The sequence below is a fragment of the Dendrobates tinctorius genome, unplaced genomic scaffold (genome assembly GCF_039654945.1).
Source record: "Dendrobates tinctorius isolate UK_male_01 unplaced genomic scaffold, ASM3965494v1 ptg000028l, whole genome shotgun sequence".
Classification (NCBI taxonomy): Eukaryota; Metazoa; Chordata; class Amphibia; order Anura; family Dendrobatidae; genus Dendrobates; species Dendrobates tinctorius.
In genome coordinates this window covers 91,529,745-91,552,551 of record NW_027361696.1, presented here as the reverse complement: position 1 = coordinate 91,552,551, position 22,807 = coordinate 91,529,745, and the positions used below count along the sequence as shown (strand labels likewise).

The 22,807-nt window shown below is 46.6% G+C and overlaps 1 protein-coding gene across 3 annotated transcripts; it reads left to right on the top strand.

The window, feature by feature from the left end:
- Window positions 1-1,772: 1,772 nt before the first annotated feature.
- On the top strand, window positions 1,773-8,250 carry LOC141085632 (uncharacterized). 3 transcript variants are annotated; one of them, XM_073571167.1, is made up of 6 exons: window positions 1,773-2,363; window positions 5,114-5,292; window positions 5,362-5,588; window positions 5,661-5,742; window positions 5,822-6,646; window positions 6,767-8,250. In XM_073571167.1, exons 5-6 carry the CDS (start codon window positions 6,282-6,284, stop codon window positions 7,758-7,760), a joined length of 1,359 nt encoding a protein of 452 aa, XP_073427268.1. In that variant the 5' UTR covers window positions 1,773-2,363; window positions 5,114-5,292; window positions 5,362-5,588; window positions 5,661-5,742; window positions 5,822-6,281; the 3' UTR covers window positions 7,761-8,250. The 3 variants fall into 2 exon arrangements, 2 of the variants coding, with proteins under 2 accessions (XP_073427268.1, XP_073427269.1); XM_073571168.1 differs by having other exon boundaries at window positions 5,661-6,396; window positions 6,484-6,646.
- Window positions 8,251-22,807: the final 14,557 nt, after the last annotated feature.

Here is a 22,807-nt window from a genome sequence, read left to right as displayed (position 1 = left end):
AGACAATTTGTTTCACATGACATGATATAACACATTGCAAAACATTACAGAATGTAACATGGGTACATAGGAATTGCGCAGGGGGGTCACACAGCAGAAGGAAGGGGTGCAACTGAGGGGACCGGCCATCTCCCTTCATTTGAGTACAGCTGTGTTTAATTAAAATGATAGGACTTGATTTGTAAAGGCACACAACTGTCTATATAAGACCTCACAGCTCACAATGCATGTCAGACCAAATGATAATCATGAGGTCAAAGGAACTGGCCATGGAGCTCAGAGACAGAATTGTGGCAGGGGACATATCTGGCCAAGGTTACAAAATAAATTCAGCAAAACTCAAGAGCACAGTGGCCTCAATAATCCTTAAATGGAAGAAGTTTGGGACCACCAGAAGTCTTCCTTGACCTGGCCATCCAGCCAAACTGAACAATCGTGGGAGAAGAGCCTTGGTAAGAGAGGTAAAGAAGAACCCCAAGATCACTGTGGCTGAGCTCCACAGATGCTGTAAGGAGATGGGAGAAAGTTCCACAAAGTCAACTATCACTGCAGCCCTCCACCAGTAAGGTCTTTATGGCAGATTGGCCCTACAGAAGCCTCTCCTCAGTGCAAGACATATGAAAGCCAGCAAAGGGTTTGCTAAAAACACATGAAGGACTCCCATACTATGATAAATAAGATTCTCTGGTTTGATGAGATGAAGATAGAACTTTTTGGTGATAATCCTAAGTGGTATGTGTGGAGAACACCAGGCACTGCTCATCACCTGCCCAGTACAAACCCAACAGTGAAACAGGGTGGCAGCATCATGCTATGGGGGTGTTTTTCAGCTGCAAGGACAGGGCGACTGGTTGCAATTGAAGGAAACATGAATGCGGCCAAGTACAGAGATATCCTGGATGAAAACCTCTTCCAGAGTGCTCTGGACCTCAGACGTGGCCGAAGGTTCACCTTCCAACAAGACAATGACCCTAAGCACACAGCTAAAATAACAAAGGAGTATCTTCAGAACAACTCTGTGACCATTGTTGACTGGCCCAGCCAGAGCCCTGACCTAAACCCAATTGAACATCTCTGGAGAGACCTGAAAATGACTATCCACCAACATTCACCATTCAACCTGACGGAACTGGAGAGGATCTGCAAAGTAAAATAGCAGAGGATCCCCAAATCCAGGTGTGAAAAATTTGTTGCATCAATCCCAAGAAGACTCATGGCTGTACTAGCTCAAGAGGGTGCTTCTACTCAATACTGAGCAAAGGATCTGAATACTTATGAGAATGTGATGTTTGAGTTTTTATTTTTTAATAAATTTGCAAAAATGTCTACATTTCTGTATTCTTTCAATCAAGATGGGGTGCAGAGTGTACATTAATGAGAAAAAAAATGAACTTTTTTGAATTTACCAAATGGCTGCAATGAAACAAAGAGTGAAAAATTTTAAGGGGTCTGAATACTTTCCATACCCACTGTATATATATTGTGGTGTGGTAACCACTGTGGCCACTAGGGGGCGCTGTGTGGATGTCCCAAGAGAACGGATGAGTGGCAGAATCCTGAAGGATGGTTATGTATCTCAAGGTGGGTGGCCTTGAGATGGAGACTTAGGTATGCGTATTGATCAGCAATGATATTGCTGAGGTGTTGTTTCAAAGTATAAGGCCTGTTTCACACTTCCGTTTTTTCAAATCCGTCAAAATCCGTTGTTTTCCGTAAAAAAACGGATCCGCCATTTTTTGCAGGATCCGTTTTTTTTTTGTCCCATAGGCCTCTTTCACACTTCAGTTTTTTGCCATCAGTCACAATCCGCCAAAATTTGAAATTGGCGGATCCGCTTTTTCTTGTTGCGGATCCGCCAATTTCCCCATTGGGATACATTAGTGGCGGATTTTGACGGATGGTCGTCCGTTGCGTCCGATATTCGGCGGATCCGCAAAATTCTTTGCGGATTCTGTCTGAGGGGGACGGAGAATGTAACGTTTTTTTTCGGCGTCAAAATGGCGGATGACGGCGGATCCGCCGTCATCAGCCATGCGGTAGAATGGGGCCCTATGGGCGGCGGATCCGCCGAGATCCGCGATTTTGCGGAATCCGCCGGCAGGATCCGCAAAATCGCACTGCGCATGCCCAGAAAAAAAGATACTTTTCCAGACAGTCCCAAAACTATATAAGATGGGCTAATTGGGCCCAGACATGCAGTAGCAGCCAGACAGCAAGCCAGCCAGACCACCACCAAGCCTGCAAGACAGCCACCAAGCCTGCAAGACAGCCACCAAGCCTGCCAGACCACCCAGCCTGCCAGACACCCACCAAGCCTGCAGCCACAGCTATCAAGAGGCCTGCCAGTACCAGCTTTACCAAGTGTGAGTATACCTATGACATTTCTGTGTATGGCCTGCAAGTGTGTAGCGTGTGTGTGTGTGTGTGTGTGTGTGTGTGTGTGTGTGTGTGTGTGTGTGTGGTCTGCGAGTGTTGCATGTCTGTTTTTTTTTTTTTTATATTTTTTTTTTCTGTTGCTTGTGTACTGCATTTTATTTTCATACAACTGTAATTATATTGTATTTTTTATGCTGTGATTGCTGCGATTGAGTGGTGTATGGTATGTGGTGTAATTGGGCCCAGACAATCCGGCACCAGCAACACTGAAGACACCAAGCAAGATATCAGACTCCAGCCTGCCTGACAGAAGATTCAACTAGAGCTATAAAACCTGTCTGCCCATCTGCAAGTCTACCACCTGCAAGACCCCTGGAGCGTGTGTGTGTATGTGTGTGGCCTGTGTGTGCATTTTTTTTTTTTTTTTTTCTTTCCATTTTTTTTTTTTTTTTTCTGTTGCATGTGTACTGCTTTTTATTTTCATACAACTGTAATTATATTGTATTTTTTATGCTGTGATTGCTGCGATTGAGTGGTGTATTGTATGTGGTGTAATTGGGCCCAGACAATCCGGCACCAGCAACACTGAATACTCCAAGCAAGATATCCGACTCCAGCCTGCCTGACAGAAGATTCAACTAGAGCTATAAAACCTGTCTACCACCTGCAAGACCCCTGGAGCGTGTGTGTGTATGTGTGTGGCCTGTGTGTGCATTTTTTTTTTTTTTTCTTTCCATTTTTTTTTTTTTTTTTTCTGTTGCATGTGTACTGCTTTTTATTTTCATACAACTGTAATTATATTGTATTTTTTATGCTGTGATTGCTGCGATTGGGTGGTGTATTGTATGTGGTGTAATTGGGCCCAGACAATCCGGCACCAGCAACATTGAATACTCCAAGCAAGATATCAGACTCCAGCCTGCCTGACAGAAGATTCAACTAGAGCTATAAAACCTGTCTGCACAGCTGCAAGTCTACCACCTGCAAGACCCCTGGAGCGTGTGTGTGTGTGTGTTGCATTTTTTTTTTTTTTCTGTTGCATGTGTACTGCATGTTATTTTCATACAACTTTAATATTGTATTTCTTGCTGTGATTGTGTGGTGTAAAGGCTGGTTTCATATTTGCACTTTATAGCGCAGGGATAACCTGCACACGTCCACCACTAATCCCCGTCCCATCTAGTCATCACCGCCTACTAGCACACATGGACGCTTGCGATCTGCACACCCTATCTTTAGTATGGGGTGCGCAGATTGCAAGCGTTCATGTGCGCTAGTAGGTGGGGATTAGTGGCGGACATGTGCAGGAAATAGCTGCGCTATAAAGTGCAAATGTGAAACCGGCCTAAATGGTATTGTATGTGGTGTTATTGGGCACAGACATCTACATCAAACACCAGCCTGACTGTATCAGTCAGGCTGGTGTTTTAATGTAGATGTCTGTGCCCAATAACACCACATACAATACCATTTAGGCCGGTTTCACATTTGCACTTTATAGCGCAGCGATGGCCTGCACACGTCCGCCACAAATCCCCGCCTACTAGCGCACATGAATGCTTGCGATCTGCGCACCCTATCTTTATCATAGGGTGCGTAGATGGTGCGCTGGCAGGATTTTACCATGTGCTGCGCACTTTTGAAGGTGTGCCCTTGCGCGCCAAACGCAGCATGTTGCATTTTGGCGCGCACGGCACACCTTCAAAAGTGCGCAGCACACTGTAAAATCCTGCCAGCGCACCATCTGTGCACCCTATGATAAAGATAGGGTGCGCAGATCGCAAGCATTCATGTGCAGTAGTAGGTGGGGATTTGTGGCGGACGTGTGCAGGCCATCGCTGCGCTATAAAGTGCAAATGTGAAACCGGCCTAAATGGTATTGTATGTGGTTTGTGCCCAGACATCTGGCAACAGCCACACTGAAGAAACCGAACCAGACATCAAACACCAGCCTGACTGATAGAATTTCAAACTCCGCTGCAAATCTTCCACCTGCAAGACACCTGGAGTGTGTAGCCTGGCTGTGTGTTATGCGTGTTTGCGTTTTTTTATTTTTCATGTATTGTGGTATTTAAAATAAAGAGCAGAGTAGCTCCTATTTTTTGGAAAAAAAAAAAATAATAAAAAAAAAAAATAAATAAATTGTTTTGAAAAAATCTACTTTGTATCATTTTAAAAAAGGTAAAATTAAGTTACCATAAAGGTAATTGAAGTGTTCTGGTATACAAGTGTGGTTAAAAGTGAGATTGCAACATACCATGAAAAAATGGGTATACACAACTGAGTTTCAGGGAATTCAAAACCATGCAAACACAGTGGGTATACACAGAAATTAAACACCTTCAATCACTGGTTACATACTCTGTTGAGAGTTTCAGGGAATGCAAACACTGGTATACACAGCAATTACACACTACACGCCTTCAATCACTGGTTACACGGTGAGACCTTTAATCACTGGTTACACTCTCGGTGAGAGTTTCAGGGAATGCAAACTGGTATACACAGCAATTACACACCTTCAATTACTGGTTACACTCAGTTACAAAACACAAAGAAAGTAGGTTTACACAAAATATTAGACACCTTCAATCACTGGTTACACTCTGAGATAAGGGAATGTAGACATGCAAACACTTAAAATTGCGTATAATTAGTTTCAGGGAATTACACATACAAAATGTGGTTTTTTTTTTTTTTTGTTTTTTTTTAAAACTTTCATATCATTTTCTTTCAGTTCACACAATGAAGCGCCACCATACCGGCAGACACGGCCAGCCCAACCGTAGCAGAGATTCAGACCGCAGCAGGGATCAACGCAGCAGACATGACCGGTCAGACCGCAGCAGAAACAACCCTGACCGCAGCAGAGAGGAACAGCCACACCGCGGCGTACAGGCAACCATTAGTTTCCCTGTAAGTATAAAGACCTGAAAGCTTATGATCCTTTGTATAGTAGCTTAACAAGTCTCTTTATACTTGCAGATCACTTCAAGCACTACCAGCAGGGTAGCAGCAGAGAGAGCCAGCCAGGCTGCAGCAGAGAGGCCCAGCCAGACCGCAACAGAGACTGCCAGCCAGGCTGCAGCAGAGAGGCCCAGCCAGACCGCAACAGAGACTGCCAGCCAGGCTGCAGCAGAGAGGCCCAGCCAGACCGCAACAGAGACTGCCAGCCAGGCCGAAGCAGATACTGCCAGCCAAACATTTTCCCTGTAAGTATAAAAACCTGAAAGCTTATTATGATACTTTGTATAGTAGCTTAACAAGTGTGTTTATACTTGCAGATCAGTTCAGGAAGCAACACAGCTGCCCCAAGCCGTAATGTCTTCTCCTGAAAGCTCCCCCTCACATCATCAGCGAGCTGAGGTAAAAAAAAATTTTGTTTATTTTTTATTTAAAATAATTTTTTTGTGGTTAAAAACACTATCCTATTATGTTTTAACAGGAAGCTGATTCAGAGGAGCTTCCAGGAGGAGACGTGCAGGGTGGAGAGACACACGGAGGGGGTGCGCAGATTGTAAGTTTAGCACATACACAGATACATAATGCTACACCCAACACAAACATTCATCACAGTGCACACCATAATTGCATCCATCCAAACATTTTTTTTTTTTTTTCCCACAGTCTTCAGAATCCGGTGCCCGCACTAGAGTGACTCCCAGGACATCCCAGGGTCGTCAAGGTGATGCCTCTGGTGGTCGGCAAACGGTAAGTAACCCTATTTTGATAATTGTTTAAATGAACATCATGTGTTTGAATATAATGTAATTTTTTGCTTTTTGTTTTGTTTTTTATCTTCACAGGTTTCACAGCGTGCTCCCCGCAGACATCAGGAGGAGGGTGTCATTATTGATAGTGATGACCTCATCCATGAGGTGGAAATCCGGGAGCCGCTGTGGAACATGGCAAACCGTCTTCATGCCGACCAACCAACCACACGACGGCTCTGGGATGAAGTCTGTTCTTCAGTTATTGACAACTGGGAGGAACTCAATGCGAGGGCCAGGGATTTTGTGCGTAAGTATTACAACTTCAGTAACTTTATATTTCCAGCATGTGAAGTGTTGAATACTAAACCTTTTTTTTTTTTTTTTTGCTTCACAGGTGACAGGGTTATCACACGGTGGCGGTCGCTCCGGGATCGCTTCAAGAGGGACTACAACAAAGAGATTCAGACCCCGAGTGGATCGTCGGGAGGACGCCGGGGACCCCAGTACAAAAACTACCAAGCCCTGGCGTTCCTGCGATCTACAATGGCGTGCAGAAGGTAAATATTCCCCAAACAATTCCTGTAGTAGAAATGTTTAACCAATTTTTTTTTCAGCAGACTTAAATTAAATATCAATATTTTTAATATACATTTTTTTCTTCTTTTTTTTTTTTTTAGCACCATCTGCAGCACTCGGGAGTCTGCATCACAGTTGCGTCCCTCTGGAGTGATCCCTAGTGAGACCGCCCCCGGTGACCACATCGAGGTATCCGACCCCTCTGTACCTACCCTCTTGTCTGATCCCTCTATCCCCTCCACCAGCACTGGAGCAGCAGGGCAGACTTCATCACATGAAGCTGCTGGTGACGACTTGTTCCCTGTTCCCCACCCCTCAGACACTGCCGCAACATCTCGACCAACTTTTGGTTCTGGCCGGCAGCGTCTGAGGAGTCAGGAAAGGATGACCTTGTCTGACTGTTTGAGTCTAAACTCAACTGTTCAACACGGTTTCCACACTTATGGACAACGGTTATCTTCTGGGTTGACCATGATCAATCAAAGTATCATGGAACTCAGAAGATACATGGAACAGATGAGTTTAGAATCAAACCAGACACCGAGACATACCTTTTTTCATTCTGTTGTCCGGCAAATGGAAGGTTTAAGTACTCACCAGCAGATGCGTGTGATGCAAGCCTGTCAGAATGCTCTAGTGGAAGTGCTTGCTGAAGCATCTCTTCCTCCCCCTGTCTATCCTTCCACAGTCCATCCTCCCCCTGTCTATCCTTCCACAGTCCATCCTCCCCCTGTCTATCCTTCCACAGTCCATCCTCCCCCCGTCCATCCTTCCACCACCATCAATCACACAGCCGTCCCTCCTCCTACCACTCCCTCTCCTTTCTCTAGTTCCCCATTCCATTCTTCCCAGTACCTACCTTCCCCATTGCATTATACCCCAATGCCCTCGCCATACCCACCCCCACATACACCTTCAATGTACCCACAAACCTCGTCTGTCCATCCACTCCCGTCCCAACCACATGTGTTAAACCCCCCTTCCACTTCTGGTCCTCACCAACTCCCTCCCCAGTCCCCTACCCCCCTCGATGTGGTCAACCCTGTTAACCCCCCCTCCAATACTATCTCCACCCAACAGTATCATAGTTTGTAATTTTTCTGTTGTAATATACCAAAAAAAAATTAAAAAAGTAATATACCAAAAAAAATTAAAAAAGGTAATATTATACCAAAAAAAAGTTACCAAAAAGGTAATACCAAAAAAAGTTACAAAAAAAGTTAAGAAAAAAAATTAAAAAAAAAAAATACAGTTAATACAAATTGTCAGAAATAAACTGTTTTTTTTCAAAAAACTTTATTGTGATGTTTATTTTTTGCTTCTTTATTCAAATTACACCAGTGGTGTAAAAGGTAAACACAACACTTGTTAACACAACACACAACCCTGGGTAATATTTCACAGTACACCGGTGGTGTACAAGGTACAAAAAAACACTTGGTAGCACAACATTTGATAACCAACACTTGTGAACATTTCAAAGTGTAAAACGCTTGGTACACAACACTTGGTAACTTTACGCTTGGTAACTTTACGCTTGGTACACAACACTTGGATAACTTTACGCTTGGTACCCAACAATTGTTAACACTGCAAAGTCTTTACGCTTGGTACCCAACAATTGTTAACACTGCAAAGTGTAAAATTAACCAAATCACATGGTAAAACACAATGCTTGTGCAAAGCAAACACTTGGTAAAATTTCAGATAAAAAAAAAAAAAAAATTACTTACTATTGCCAGTCCACTTGTCCCTCTGGTGTAACAAAATAATCTGCAAAGGTATCCCTAATTCTTGCCACTGAACCAGTACTCCGAAAAGTTTGCTGCTCATAATCCCACAAGGTGGTTTCATACACATTGTCATCGATGGAAACTGGTTCCTTTGAAAGGACAAAATTGTGCAGGATTACACAGGCCTTTACCACCTCATCCACAGTCTCTGTTTTCATTTTCATGGCCGTTAACAGGACTCTCCATTTTGCAGTTAAAATTCCAAACGCGCACTCCACCACTCTGCGCGCTCTGGTTAACCGATAGTTATAGATTCTTTTCTGGTGTGTTAATCCACGACTACCATATGGCTTCAGTAGGTGTTTTGAAAGTTGAAAAGCATCGTCGCCAACGCACACAAAAGGCATTGGTGGGCCTGTTGTTCCAGGGAGTGGTCTTGGAGGTGGGAAGTTAAAATTGTCTCCATACAAGCGACGGCCCATGGTGGAACTCTTGAATACCTGTGAGTCGTTAGAACGACCGTATGCACCAATGTCCACGGCAATGAATTTGCAGTTTGCATCCGAAATGGCCATTAGCACAATGGAAAAGTATTTTTTATAGTTGTAAAACTGTGAACCAGATCCCATGGGTTTCACAATCCTGATATGCTTGCCATCCACGGCACCGATGCAGTTTGGAAACTGGCAGATATCTTGAAACTTCTCTGCAATCTCCAGCCACCTCTCCTGTGTTGGCTCTGGGATGTATTCCTCCTGTAGAGAATCCCATAATGCCCGGCAGGTCTGTTGTACAATTCCAGCAATAGTGGAAATCCCAATCCGGAACTGGAAATGGAGGGAGGTGAAGGATTCTCCAGTTGCCAGGAATCTTAAAAAAAGGGAAAAAAAGTAAAATTAATACAAACTACAAGCCATAACATAACAATAAAAGCCTGCAGAATCTGAAACATTTTAAAAGGTAGATAACTTACCGAAGGGTCACCATCAAACGCTCCGCCGGTGATATAGAAAACCGCATGTAGGTGTCCCTTCTCCGGATTTGTTCTCCAACACGATCCACCAATATCTCAAAGAATTCCATCCGCATGCGCACGTAGTTGAAGAACTTGTCCGGATTCTCCCTCAATTCCAGGTACAGTGTGGAAAAAACGCCACGGGTGAACCTCTGCGCATTAATGGGATGAATCCACTGGCGCCGTCTCCTCATACGCAGGATTCGCAGTCTTCTTTTCTCCCTCTCGATAGCAATAATTGCCAACCGATTCAAGTGAAGATCCAATTCCACACAGAAGCTGTCAATACTCGCAATAACTCCTTCCAGACTCGCACTAACTCCTTCCATCGCTGCCACTAGCTCTAAAACCTTTCAAAGAAATTGTATCACAACACCCTAGATATATTTCTCCCTAGTTTCCAGCATCCAATCACATTTGAGAGCATTTTCCAAGAGCGAATCATATTTGGGAGCATCCCATTTTGGAGGAGTGGAAAAACGGATCCGCAAAAAACGGATCCAACGGATGACAAAAACGGATGCAAACTGATGGAACGGATCCGTTTTGTTGAGGATCCGCAGTAAAATCGGTATGGCGGATCCTCAACAAAACGGATCCGTTCCATCAGTTTGTATCCGTTTTGTTCCCATTTTTGCGGATCCGCCATTTTCAAATTTTTGGCGGATTGTGACTGATGGCAAAAAACTGAAGTGTGAAAGAGGCCATAGACTTCCATTACGGTTACCGCGGATCCGTCAAAAAAACGGATCCGTTTTTAAAAAAACGGATCCGTTGGCATCAGTTTCCGTCAAAAAAACGGAAACGGATCCGTTTGGCGGACACAAAAACGGAAGTGTGAAACAGGCCTAAGGGAGAAGTCTCCTGGTAACTAGAGAGATGGGAGGGTCTGGTTACATATAAACCCACCCAGAGGTGGGTCTGAAAACACCTGTACATAGTAAAAGGCTGTGTGAGTGTGTGAAGGACCTGTGATGAGGACATAGTCACGTGACCCGGTGGGCGAGGCTATAGACCATATAATGTGGCCAGGGTAGGTCACATGGGTGAATGCAGGGACCTGGTTGGTCCAGAGAGGACGGTCCCGTGCGCAGGATTGTCTCCTGGCTAACAGCCCTTGTGTGGCTGTGTGTAATGGCTGCCAGAGCCTAAAAGTTCCCTGGAGGGATATGGACGTCTGCAGCATGAGTGACGGAACCATGTGGAGATCCTGACGTGGGTGAGATAAATGAGGCTAAGAGAGCCAGTATGCTGGACTTTGAACAACCTGTGTGAACACTGGGTTTACAGAGGGAAGCTATAATGGACGCTCTGCTGTTTATGTGAAGTTTTGTTGATTGCTTCTATCGGTTTATGCTGCATAATAAACGCATGGACTGCTATGTTTGATGGAAAACCCGTGCTGGAGGTGTTTTGTTCACTGCAAGCGAGAATTCCCCAAGTAAATGACAGCGCTACCTCACAATATATATTTATATTACATAGATAGTCCTCAAGATGAAAGCAGCACACCAAAAGAAATCCAGTCAAAGTGCTATTTATTAACCCATCTGGCTAGTTGCCCATTCGCATATTAGATAGATAGATAGATAGATAGATGATATATTATATTATATACAGATAGAAGAAAAGTCGGCAATTCAGCAGTCGTGTCGTGTAAAATCTCTGTCTTATTTTTCCTTTACATTTTTAATTTTCATTTCATTTCATTCCAGTTTTGTTCCTTATATATTCTATATTATGGTTCCACCATAGTTTGTCATTTTGACAATCATCCTCTTTGTTTCATTACACTTCTATTTTCCACAAATTCCTCTCCTTATTGCCCCACAGGCTATACAGGTATTTTCTTTATAATCCCTCTGCTGTATTCCCTTTAATCATACACAGATACGTTCATAATTAGCCCATAGGTGACAGCGTATATGATAGCACTGCCTGTGGTACTGCGCATGCGCAGACTGACATGCGCTCCAAGCCTTGATTTGACGGCCGCTCTCCTGACACAGGAAGTGCTGCTCTGAGCCTCTGCAGAGTGCACTTGGATTACTTCCGGGTTTTCTTCACCGCTAAACACCCACAGCAGCATCCTATTTAAACAACTGCCACCAATGCACACCCTCCTTCCGCAGTGGAAGTGCAGCTCAGACTCCATAACATTGTTTTGCTGGTATCGGGAAAGCACTTTATACCACCACAACCTATATTATAAATACTGTGGATTTTTGACTTAAACAATATACCTTTACATATTCCCTAGCTCTACTAAGGCAACCAGGAAACCCACAACCACCAATGTACTAAATGTGCTTACTCTTTTATGCGGACTCCCCTTTTTGGGTATGAATTGGCTTCTTTTACACTCCTCCCCCTTTCCAAAATATTTTTATTTCCAGACTATACGATTTTTTTATATACAGTGTGTCCGTAAAGTCATGGTGCACTTTTGACCAGTCACAGGAAAACCCATTCTGGTAGGTCATCAGACAGTGATGAGTCTGTAGAGGCTATACGCGAAAGCTACCTAAGGAGCCTAAAAAATCTGTGCGCATCAACGACATTAATCACTTAAAACAGAGAATCACAGACGTTATTCACTCTGTTACACCAGATGTCCTTACCCGTGTGTGGCAAGAACTTTACTATCGTTTGGATGTGTGTAGGGCAACAAATGGAGCCCACATCGAACTGCACTGAATAGGTATGAAACTGGGAGAGTTTTTCTTTTATTTGAAGCAGATTTCACATTTCAATCATCTTTTGTTGCTTTCCAGTGACTTGTCAAAAGTGCACCATGTCTTTAAGGTCACACTGTATACCTCTTTTTCTATAACATTTTTCAAGATACCAGACTATTCTTACTTCTACCCAGCCAGCATACTCTGTTGACTTTACTCTACATACATCCTTTTTCATATGCGTATGAATGGCTCTCCCACAGTGTCTTATAAACCTGTCACGATATGTGACTGGCCCTGCGTGACGCGACCCGACGATCGGTCGGTCACCGAAACAACCGGACAAACAATGGGACACCGGAGAGACAATTACAACGGTGGGCTCTGCATAAGGGAATGGGGAAATGCACACCTCCTGCACTCTCCTGAGAATGTGCCCCGCTCTTACTAGCGTCCCTATACAAGTTCTTTCAACCTGTCGCCGAACAGGATACCTTAGCACTCACTTGCCCTGCACCTATCCCTTAGTAGGGAATTGGAAAGTGCGGACACTGGTCCCACCGCTGCACTAATAAAACACCAAGGGGAGATACAACAGATAAGGTTAAACAAAGCAACACTTAGCTTTCTCTGCTGCCAATGCTCCAAGCAGCAGAGTAAGGCTCCTGAACTCAGCTTTCAGCAGTATCACCACTGCTCCAGAAAGCTTCTCTCTTCAGCAGAACCACCACTGCTCCCAATAAGCTGAACCATCACTGCACCAGGTAGTACCAGTCTTCACCACGGTTGGTATCCATAAAGAACCTGTCATAACTGTCAGCTGATGCACCAGGTGACCTTATATAGGAAGGTGGGAGTGGTCACCACCAGCAGACTAACTAAACATGTAGTAACACCAGCGTCCACCAGGGGAAAAACTGTCAACCCCCAATGGCCAGAAAGGAAAAAAGTTTATATCTGAGAAGCCCAAACTGACACAGATCCAAAAATGGATTGTGACAAAATCTTTTCTCATAAATATCTTTTGTCGCTTATAATGTTAACCTATGAGATGTTTTTTTCCCTTTTTTTCCTTCTATATTGGATTGCAAATTAAAGGGTCTTTTTATATATGAGGTTTTGGCAACTGCTATAATTTTGTAAATATCATTTGTGAATTATGGTGTCACCTCTGTTCTTACAACACACTGATGTTTGTTGTTTTAATTTCAGCAAATTTGAGAAAGACACAAGCTCGGGTCGAAACGTTAAAGATTTCGCTTGAAAACATTTTTTTGCCTTTCCTTCACTGTATTAAAATTTACCACTATGGTGAACTGTTGTGCAGAAGAATGAAACTATATACTTCAAAATACCTCGCTTGAGTGCAGCTGTTAGGCTACGGCCACACTATCAGTATTTGTTCAGTATTTTTTCTCAGCATTTGTAAGCCAAAACCGGGTGAGGAACAATCAGAGGACAAGCTGTAATAGAAACAAGTGCACCAATTCTGCATGTTTGACCCACTCCGGGTTTTGGCTTACAAATACTGATGTGAAATACTGACTAAATACTGATAGTGTGGCCGTAGCCTTAAACATATACTCTGACAAACGGGTCCCAACCCCAGTCCAGCCAGCACCATCATTATTTTTTGTTGAGTGCGCATCTTATAGGAACTCTTATAACCTTCCTCATGATCAAGGATAGCCCACGAGATGGGATTTTGCATTGTGCCACCAGATCAATTTTGAATGACAGTCACTTTGTATTTCTTCCATTTTTTTTACTATTGCACCAACAGTTGTCTCCTTCTCACCCAGCGTTTTATGTATGCTTTTTTAGCCCATTCCAGCCTTCTGCAGGTCTATGATCTTGTTCCTGACATCATTATAAAGCTCTTTGGACTTGCCCATGTTTTAGAGGTTAGACTGATTAAATGAGTTTGTGGACAGGAGTAGTGTTGAGCATTCCGATACCGCAAGTATCGGGTATCGGCCGATATCAGCGGTATCGGAATTCCGATACTTAATTCCGATACTTTTTTCATATCGGATTCCGGGATCGGAATCGGAATAGGAAGTTCCCATCATGCTATGAGCCTGCTTGCTTTGATTAAGCCAATGGGAATCCTCCGAAGTGTGGGCACATCCTGTTAGGCATGTAGGCATGTTAACTATTGGCATGGCTGTGATTGGCTGCCGAAATGATGTCATGATGCACTATAAAAGCCACCGCAGCCGCCATTTCTGGTCACTCTGCTGTGAATTCAGTTAGGGACAGGCTGCTGTAGAAGACTGTGAGGGACAGTTAGAAATAGCGATTCTAAAAACAATATTGTGCTTTATCCAGGCTACATAAACCACCACTGTAGCTTGCTTTTCCCTAGCAGCGCTGTTTTCACAGCTGTCTGCAAGGGCTGTGTGAGTGCAGCTCACGCTGTGGAGTGGGTCCTGCAGCCACGTCAGGCTGTAGGCCACCCAGTGTGATCACTGCTGCCTCATACATCTTTTATTTTTTGAGCTGCATTTTTTAAATAATTTCAATCTAGTGTGCTTCCATCCGTATCCATATACGTTGGTTGCAAACACTAGTAGTAGACAGCGGAGCCTTTCTGCAGCCTTTCAGTGCTAGTGTCCACTTTGCTGCACTGTTCACGGCTGTCTGAGAGGTCTCTGACTGTGTGTGAGTGCAGCTCACGCTGAGTAGTGTGTCCTGCAGCTACGTCTGGCTGTAGGACGCTCAGCGTGCGTCACTGCCTCACACATATTTTTATTTGAGTGCAGCTCATTTTTTCTTCTATTAGTGTGCATCCATCCGTCTCCATCTACGGTGGTTGCAAACACTATATAGGAGTACACAGCGGAGCCTTTCTGCAGCCTGTCAGTGCCAGTGCCCACTTAGCTGCACTGTTGACGGCTGTCTGAGAGGTCTCTGACTGTGTGTGAGTGCAGCTCACGCTGAGTAGAGTGTCCTGCAGCTACGTCTGGTTGTAGGACGCTCAACGTGCGTCACTGCCTCACACATATTTGTCTCTGAGTGCAGCTCATTTTTTCTTCTCCTATTAGTGTGCATCCATCCGTATCCATCAACATTGGTTGGTTGCAAACACTATATAGGAGTAGATAGAGGAGCCTTTTTTTCTGGCTTGTGCCCTGCCGGCGCAGCCAGATTAGTATTACCCAATTTTTTTGGAGCCTCATCTTTTGCATTGTAGGTTACCTGCCTGCATTGTAATAGCTCCAAAAAGTTGGTGATACTATCAGTTTCAATTCTTTGTTCTCATACTTTGAGTTTGTTTCAAACAAAGAAACCACATAAAAAGTTCACCAAACACTACATTTTGAACTTGTGTAGGCCACATCAGCTCCTATTAAAGTCTAGTCCACACACACACACTTCATAAAATTAGTGTTTCTTGTACCTGTAACCAGCTGTTCAGGAATAAGCACACTAAGGCCCCCCTTTGTCCTTTTTTGCCTATCTTAAGCAGTCTTGCAAGATGAAGAAGGCAGGGAGTAAGGCGCGGGGGCGTGGGCGTGGGCGTGGAGTTTCAGCAGGGAGAGGACGTGGGGATTCTGCAGGGAGAGGACGTGGGGATTCTACAGGTAGAGGACGTGGGGATTCTGGGCCTGCTGCGGGCACCAGTGGATCAGCATCCCCCAGTTTTAGCAGGCAACAGTCCTTTATGCGCAGCTTTGTAGGACCTCAACGTACCCCACTGCTGCGGGAGGAACAAATTGAAGCCGTTGTCGGATGGATGGCAGCTAACGCATCGACTTCAATTACTTCCGCATCCTCTCAGGGTCAGAGCACCGAAGAGCAACCATCTGTCTCTTCACCACCTGCCAAAGTGCCCAGGCAGTCAGAGAGACATGGACAGGAGCCATCACAATCTCTACTTCTGTTCTCGGAATCTGTTGGCTTGGAAAGAGGGGGCCAGCCAAGCAGCATTCCTGAATGTGAAGAAGAGGGAGTATGCAGTGATGCGCAACTTCTTTGTCCCTCTGAATCTGAAGAGGCGAGTGGGCCAGTGCCTATGGTCAGCACACCTCAGTACGCATCAGATGATGACGAGACTCAGTTGCCACTTTCTGGTGCGTACGGTGCTGGCGAGACAACCCCGGAGAAGCAGCTGTTTGAAGAGGGGAGGGAAGATGATGAGGTCCTTGACCCATCATGGCGTGAGCAACAGGAAGGTGGTGGGAGCAGCTCGGAGGAAGAGATTCTCCTACCGGCCAAAACAGGAGGCAGAGGGAGGGGGAAGACTTGGTTGCCTGTACCCTCCACTTCGGCACCCGTTAGGAGCATTCCTCCTTCCAAAGGCAAACCGGGCGCTCACAAGAGTTGCAGTGCGTGGTCCTTTTTTGACACAGTTGCAGATGACATTTGCTTTGTCAAATGCAAGCTGTGTCATCAGAGAGTCAAAAGAGGGAGAAATGTCAGCAACCTCAATACCACAAATATGTGGAAACATGTGCGCACCAAGCACGAGTTGGAGTTGCAGAGACACCCTCAAGACGTAGGCCAACGTACAGCACCACCTACCACCTCTTCAGTTCGTGTTGGGCCCTCTTCCTCCAGCTCACACACTGCTGGTTCGGCTTCCTCACAGGATCGCCAAGGAAGAACCTCTGCCACTGTTGTCCGGAGACCCTGTCAGATTCCACCCATAACAGCACGTTCCCATCCATCACAGCCATCGGTAGCACAGGCATGGGATAAAAGGCACCCTTACTCGGCAAACCATCCCCGAGCACAGTCTCTGAATGCTGGCATTGCCAAACTTCTGGCAGTTGAAATGCTGTCATTCAGGCTGGTGGACACTGACACCTTCCGGGACTTAATGGCATTGGCAGTCCCCCAATACAACGTGCCCAGCCGCTTTTATTTCAGCAGGCGAGCCGTCCCTGCCCTGCAGAAACATGTTGAGGGCAAAATAAAACATGCGCTACTAAACGCCGTTAGTAGCAAGGTCCACCTGACCACCGATGCGTGGACCAGTAACCATGGACAGGGACGATACCTTTCCCTCACTGCCCACTGGGTCAATGTTGTGGAGCCGGGTACGGATCTGGAGAGTGGCGCTGTACGTGTTCTTCCAACGCCACGGATTGCAGGACTCCAGTCTGTACACATAGACTCCTCCTCCTACTCAAGTTCCTCAGAAACAGCAGAGCAGGAGCCTGTTACGACCGATATGAGCACAGCCGTGGCCAAACGTCAACAGGCTGTACTCAAATTAATTTCTTTGGGGAATCGAAGCCACACAGCGCAGGAGCTCTGGAATGCTATCAAGCTGGAGAGCGATGTGTGGTTTGGGCCAGCGAATCTCCAGCCGGGCTTGGTAGTGTGTGACAATGGCCGAAATCTGGTGGCAGCTCTTGGCCTAGGCAACCTCACACACATCCCATGTCTGGCACATGTTCTTAACTTGGTCGTGCAGAGCTTTCTGAGGGACTATCCGGATCTTGATGCACTGTTGCACGAGGTCCGCATAGAGTGCGCTCACTTGCGACGTTCCAGCACGGCAAGATCGCGCCTCGCTGCTCTGCAGCGACGATTTGGCCTTCCAGAACATCGCATCATATGTGACCTACCCACCCGGTGGAATTCAACGTTACATATGTTGGAGCGGTTGTGTGAGCAGCAGGCAGCAGTCATGGAGTACCAGCTGCATCAGGCGCAAACAAGTCGCACTGTGCGCCGTTCACACTTCAGCACCATTGAGTGGGCCTCTATGAAGGACATCTGCCTCGTTTTGCGTGCCTTCGATGAATCCACGCGGATGGCGAGTGCAGATGATGCACTAGTCAGCATGACTGTCCCCCTTATCTGCCTGCTTCAACAAACACTGCAAGCACTAAGGGATGAGGTTTCAGAAGAGGTGGAGGATGAGGAGTCCCAAATGCCATCTGCTTCTGGACAGTCTGCGCTACGTGTTTCCTCACAAAGGCCTAGGCAGGGGACACTTTGTGAGGAGGATGAGGAGGAGTCGATGGAGGAGGAAGACATCTCTCCAGAGGAGGGAGGTACACAAACCTCTACTCAGTATGTACAGCGAGGGTGGGGTGATGCAGAGCAGGTCGAGGTCACGCCTCAAACAGGGGACAGCGGTTCTTTGGCAGTTGGGAGTCTGCAGCACATGGTTGATTTCATGCTGCAGTGCCTGAGAAACGACCGCCGCATCGCCCACATTCTCGTCTCGGCTGATTATTGGGTGTACACCCTCCTAGATCCTCGCTACCGGGACAGCGTACAAAGGCTCATACCAACGTTGAACCGGGAGCGTAAAATGCGGGAGTACGAAGAGTCACTGGTGCAGTCCATAATGTTTTCCATTCCACCCGACAGCATTGTTGCAAGTGCTTTACAAAGCAGCTCTGTGCGTCGAGGCAGTGGAGGAAACTCTGCACAAAGAGGGAGCAGAGGCAGTGCCGCAGCACAAGGCAAGACCACTATGGCCCAAATGTGGCAAAGTTTTGTGTGTCCACCACAATTGTCTACACCATCAGCGACGCCTCGAGTCAGCAGGAGGCAACGCTTCCGTCAGATGGTGTCAGACTACATGTCTTGCCCTGTCGCTGTACTCCCAGATGGCTCTTCCCCCTTCAAGTTTTGGGTCTCTAAGCTGGATACATGGCCAGAGCTTAGCCAGTATGCATTGGAGGTGCTGGCTTGCCCTGCTGCCAGTGTATTATCGGAACAGATTTTGTTTGACTCCCGAAACTAACGGAGCAAAGCAGGGTGTACCGCTGCACCTCGTGCTTTACAGACATTATCATCGCTGTCCCTGATGGGGCTCACAATCTACATTCCCAGTCACTATGTCTTTGGAGTATGGGAGGAAACTGGAGAACCCAGAGGAAACCCACACAAACACGAGGGGAACATACAAACTCCTTGCAGATGTTGCCTTGGTGGGATTTGAACCCAGGACCACTGTGATGCAAGGCTACAGTGCTAACCACTGAGCCATCTGCTGCCTACTTGTATATGCATGTATATACTATAGGGGACTAATTTGACACTATTTTGATAAAAAGGAGTCATATCATCACTCAAAACGCCATCGCAAATCGAGGCACTAAGCACCTATTATATTATCATTATACTAATTATAATTAGCTATAATTAGCTATTATATTATAGCTAAAGAAAATGTCCTTAACTCATTGAGAGGTGCACGTCACGTAATGAATTATACGTATCTTCGACCGCTTACAATCTGGCTTCCGGTCACACCACTCCACTGAAACAGCCCTTACTAAGGTCACCAATGACCTCTTAACTGCCAAGAGCAAGCGACACTACTCTGTCCTCCTCCTCCTGGACCTGTCGGCTGCCTTTGACACAGTGGACCATTCCCTATTATTACAGACCCTCTCATCCCTCGGCATCACAGACTTGGCCCTCTCCTGGATCTCATCATACCTAACAGACCGGACATTCAGCGTCTCCCACTCACACACCACCTCCTCACCTCGCCCCCTATCTGTCGGAGTCCCACAAGGTTCAGTCCTTGGGCCCCTGCTGTTCTCTATTTACACCTTTGGCCTGGGACAGCTCATAGAATCTCATGGCTTTCAGTATCATCTTTATGCTGATGACACACAGATCTACATCTCTGGACCAGATATCACCTCCCTACTAACCAGAATCCCTCAATGTCTGTCCACTATTTCATCCTTCTTCTCCACTAGATATCTGAAACTCAACATGGACAAAACAGAATTCATCATCTTTCCCCCATCTCACGTGACCCCCCCTACGAACCTATCAATTACAGTAAATGACTGCCCACTCTCCCCAGTCCCACAAGCTCGCTGCCTCGGAGTAATCCTTGACGCTGATCTCTCCTTCAAACCACATATCCAAACCCTTTCCACTTCATGCCGACTTCAACTCAAAAATATTTCACGCATCCGTTCATTCCTCACCCAAGAATCTGCAAAAACCCTAGTCCATGCCCTCATCATCTCTCGCCTTGACTACTGCAACCTCATGCTCTGTGGCCTCCCCTCAAACACCCTCGCACCCCTCCAATCTATTCTAAACTCTGCTGCCCGACTAATCCACCTGTCCCCCCGCTATTCCCCAGCTTCTCCCCTCTGTCAATCCCTTCACTGGCTCCGAATTGCCCAGAGACTCCATTACAAAACCCTAACCATGACATACAAAGCCATCCACAACTTGTCTCCTCCATACATCTGTGACCTCGTCTCCCGGTACTTTCCTGCACGCAACCTCCGATCCTCACAAGATCTCCTTCTCTACTCCCCTCTTATCTCCTCTTCCCACAATCGCATACAAGATTTCTCTCGCGCATCACCCCTACTCTGGAACTCTCTACCACAACATATCAGACTCTCACCTACCATCGAAACCTTCAAAAAGAGCCTGAAGACCCACCTCTTCCGACAAGCCTATAACCTGCAGTAACCACCGATCGACCAAACCGCTGCACGACCAGCTCTACCCTCGCCTACTGTATTACCACCCATCCCTTGAAGATTGTGAGCCCTCGCGGGCAGGGTCCTCTCTCCTCCTGTACCAGTTATGACTTGTATTGTTTAAGATTATTGTACTTGTTTTTATGTATACCCCTCCTCACATGTAAAGCGCCATGGAATAAATGGCGCTATAACAATAAATAATAATAATAATAATAATAATAATAATAACGTGTCTTTAGTGCCGCAGGTGGTGTACTAACAGACCGTCGCACGCGACTATCTTCCGATAATGTTGACCGGCTGACTTTTCTGAAAATGAACAAGGCCTGGATCTCCAAAGACTTTGCCATTCCTCTTACAGACTAAATTAGTGGTTGGCAACTGTATCCAGGTCTGCTGGTGTGTTCATTTTTCTACCACCTGAACTATAATCCCTGTGCTTCAACACAGCCAGTTGTCGCTCAGATGTGTCGTCTGCACAGAGAAACACACTAGCTCCTGTGTTACTGGGGTTCAGTAATGCCAGCTGATCCCCTGCTGTGTGGACGGCAGAGTCACCAGCTCCATCAACATTCAAACCACTACTGATTTTTAACCGTGCCCAACTTAGGTCTCTGGCTCCACTGTCTCTACTATTTCCCCTGACCTCCAACCCCGCCATCTACATCTCTGAAGTGGCGTCAGCACAATCTACACTTGTTCCTGTGTTCCTGTGGCTCAGTCCCATCAGTTTATCCCCTGATGTGTGTCCGGCAAGGTCTCCTGCTCTGTCCACATTCCCATAACCAGTAGTGGGAATGAGGACAGAGCTGGCGAACTTGCCGGACAAACATCAGGGGATCAACTGATGGGACTGAGCACCAGTAACACAGGAACAAGTGTAGATTGTGCTGACGCCACTTCAGAGATGTAGCTGGCGGGGTTGGAGGCCAGGGTAAATAGTAGAGACAGTGGAGCCAGAGGCCTAAGTGGAGCATGGTTAGAATCAGTAGTAGTCCACAACCTCCATAAAAACCGCTGCCCATTGGCCTCTGCATGCGGCATGCGTAATCCTGGGCACCAACAGCGTCAGTTGGTGTTCAGAAGTGTCGTCTCCACAGAGCCAAACACATTCGTTCAAGTGTTAGTGGGGTTCAGCACTGCCAGCTGTTCCCCTGCTGTGGAGATGGCAAGTCTCCTGCTGCCTTCACCTGCCCAAATCCAGTAGGCCCCAGCCTGCTCCTCGCCTAATCCTGGGCTCCAACAGCGTCAGTTGGTGTTCAGAAGTGTCGTCTCCACAGAGCCAAACACATTCGTTCAAGTGTTAGTGGGGTTCAGCACTGCCAGCTGTTCCCCTGCTGTGGAGATGGCAAGTCTCCTGCTGCATTCACCTGCCAAAATCCAGTAGGCCCCAGCCTGCTCCTCGCCTAATCCTGGGCTCCAACAGCGTCAGTTGGTGTTCAGAAGTGTCGTCTCCACAGAGCCAAACACATTCGTTCAAGTGTTAGTGGGGTTCAGCACTGCCAGCTGTTCCCCTGCTGTGGAGATGGCAAGTCTCCTGCTGCCTTCACCTGCCAAAATCCAGTAGGCCCCAGCCTGCTCCTCGCCTAATCCTGGGCTCCAACAGCGTCAGTTGGTGTTCAGAAGTGTCGTCTCCACAGAGCCAAACACGTTCGTTCAAGTGTTAGTGGGGTTCAGCACTGCCAGCTGTTCCCCTGCTGTGGAGATGGCAAGTCTCCTGCTGCCTTCACCTGCCCAAATCCAGTAGGCCCCAGCCTGCTCCTCGCCTAATCCTGGGCTCCAACAGCGTCAGTTGGTGTTCAGAAGTGTCGTCTCCACAGAGCCAAACACATTCGTTCAAGTGTTAGTGGGGTTCAGCACTGCCAGCTGTTCCCCTGCTGTGGAGATGGCAAGTCTCCTGCTGCCTTCACCTGCCAAAATCCAGTAGGCCCCAGCCTGCTCCTCGCCTAATCCTGGGCTCCAACAGCGTCAGTTGGTGTTCAGAAGTGTCGTCTCCACAGAGCCAAACACGTTCGTTCAAGTGTTAGTGGGGTTCAGCACTGCCAGCTGTTCCCCTGCTGTGAAGATGGCAAGTCTCCTGCTGCATTCACCTGCCAAAAACCATTAGGCCCCAGCCTGCTCCTCGCCTAATCCTGGGCTCCAACAGCGTCAGTTGGTGTTCAGAAGTGTCGTCTCCACAGAACCAAACACGTTCGTTCAAGTGTTAGTGGGGTTCAGCACTGCCAGCTGTTCCCCTGCTGTGGAGATGGCAAGTCTCCTGCTGCCTTCACCTGCCCAAATC

What these genes read in the sequence shown, in the direction of transcription:
- LOC141085632 (XM_073571167.1), top strand. Translation starts at nt 6,282, where the DNA reads ATGGCAAACCGTCTTCATGCCGACCAACCAACCACACGACGGCTCTGG. An exon ending in TCTACAATGGCGTGCAGAAG is followed by an intron (nt 6,647 to 6,766) that starts GTAAATATTCCC and finishes TTTTTTTTTTAG; the next exon opens with CACCATCTGCAGCACTCGGG.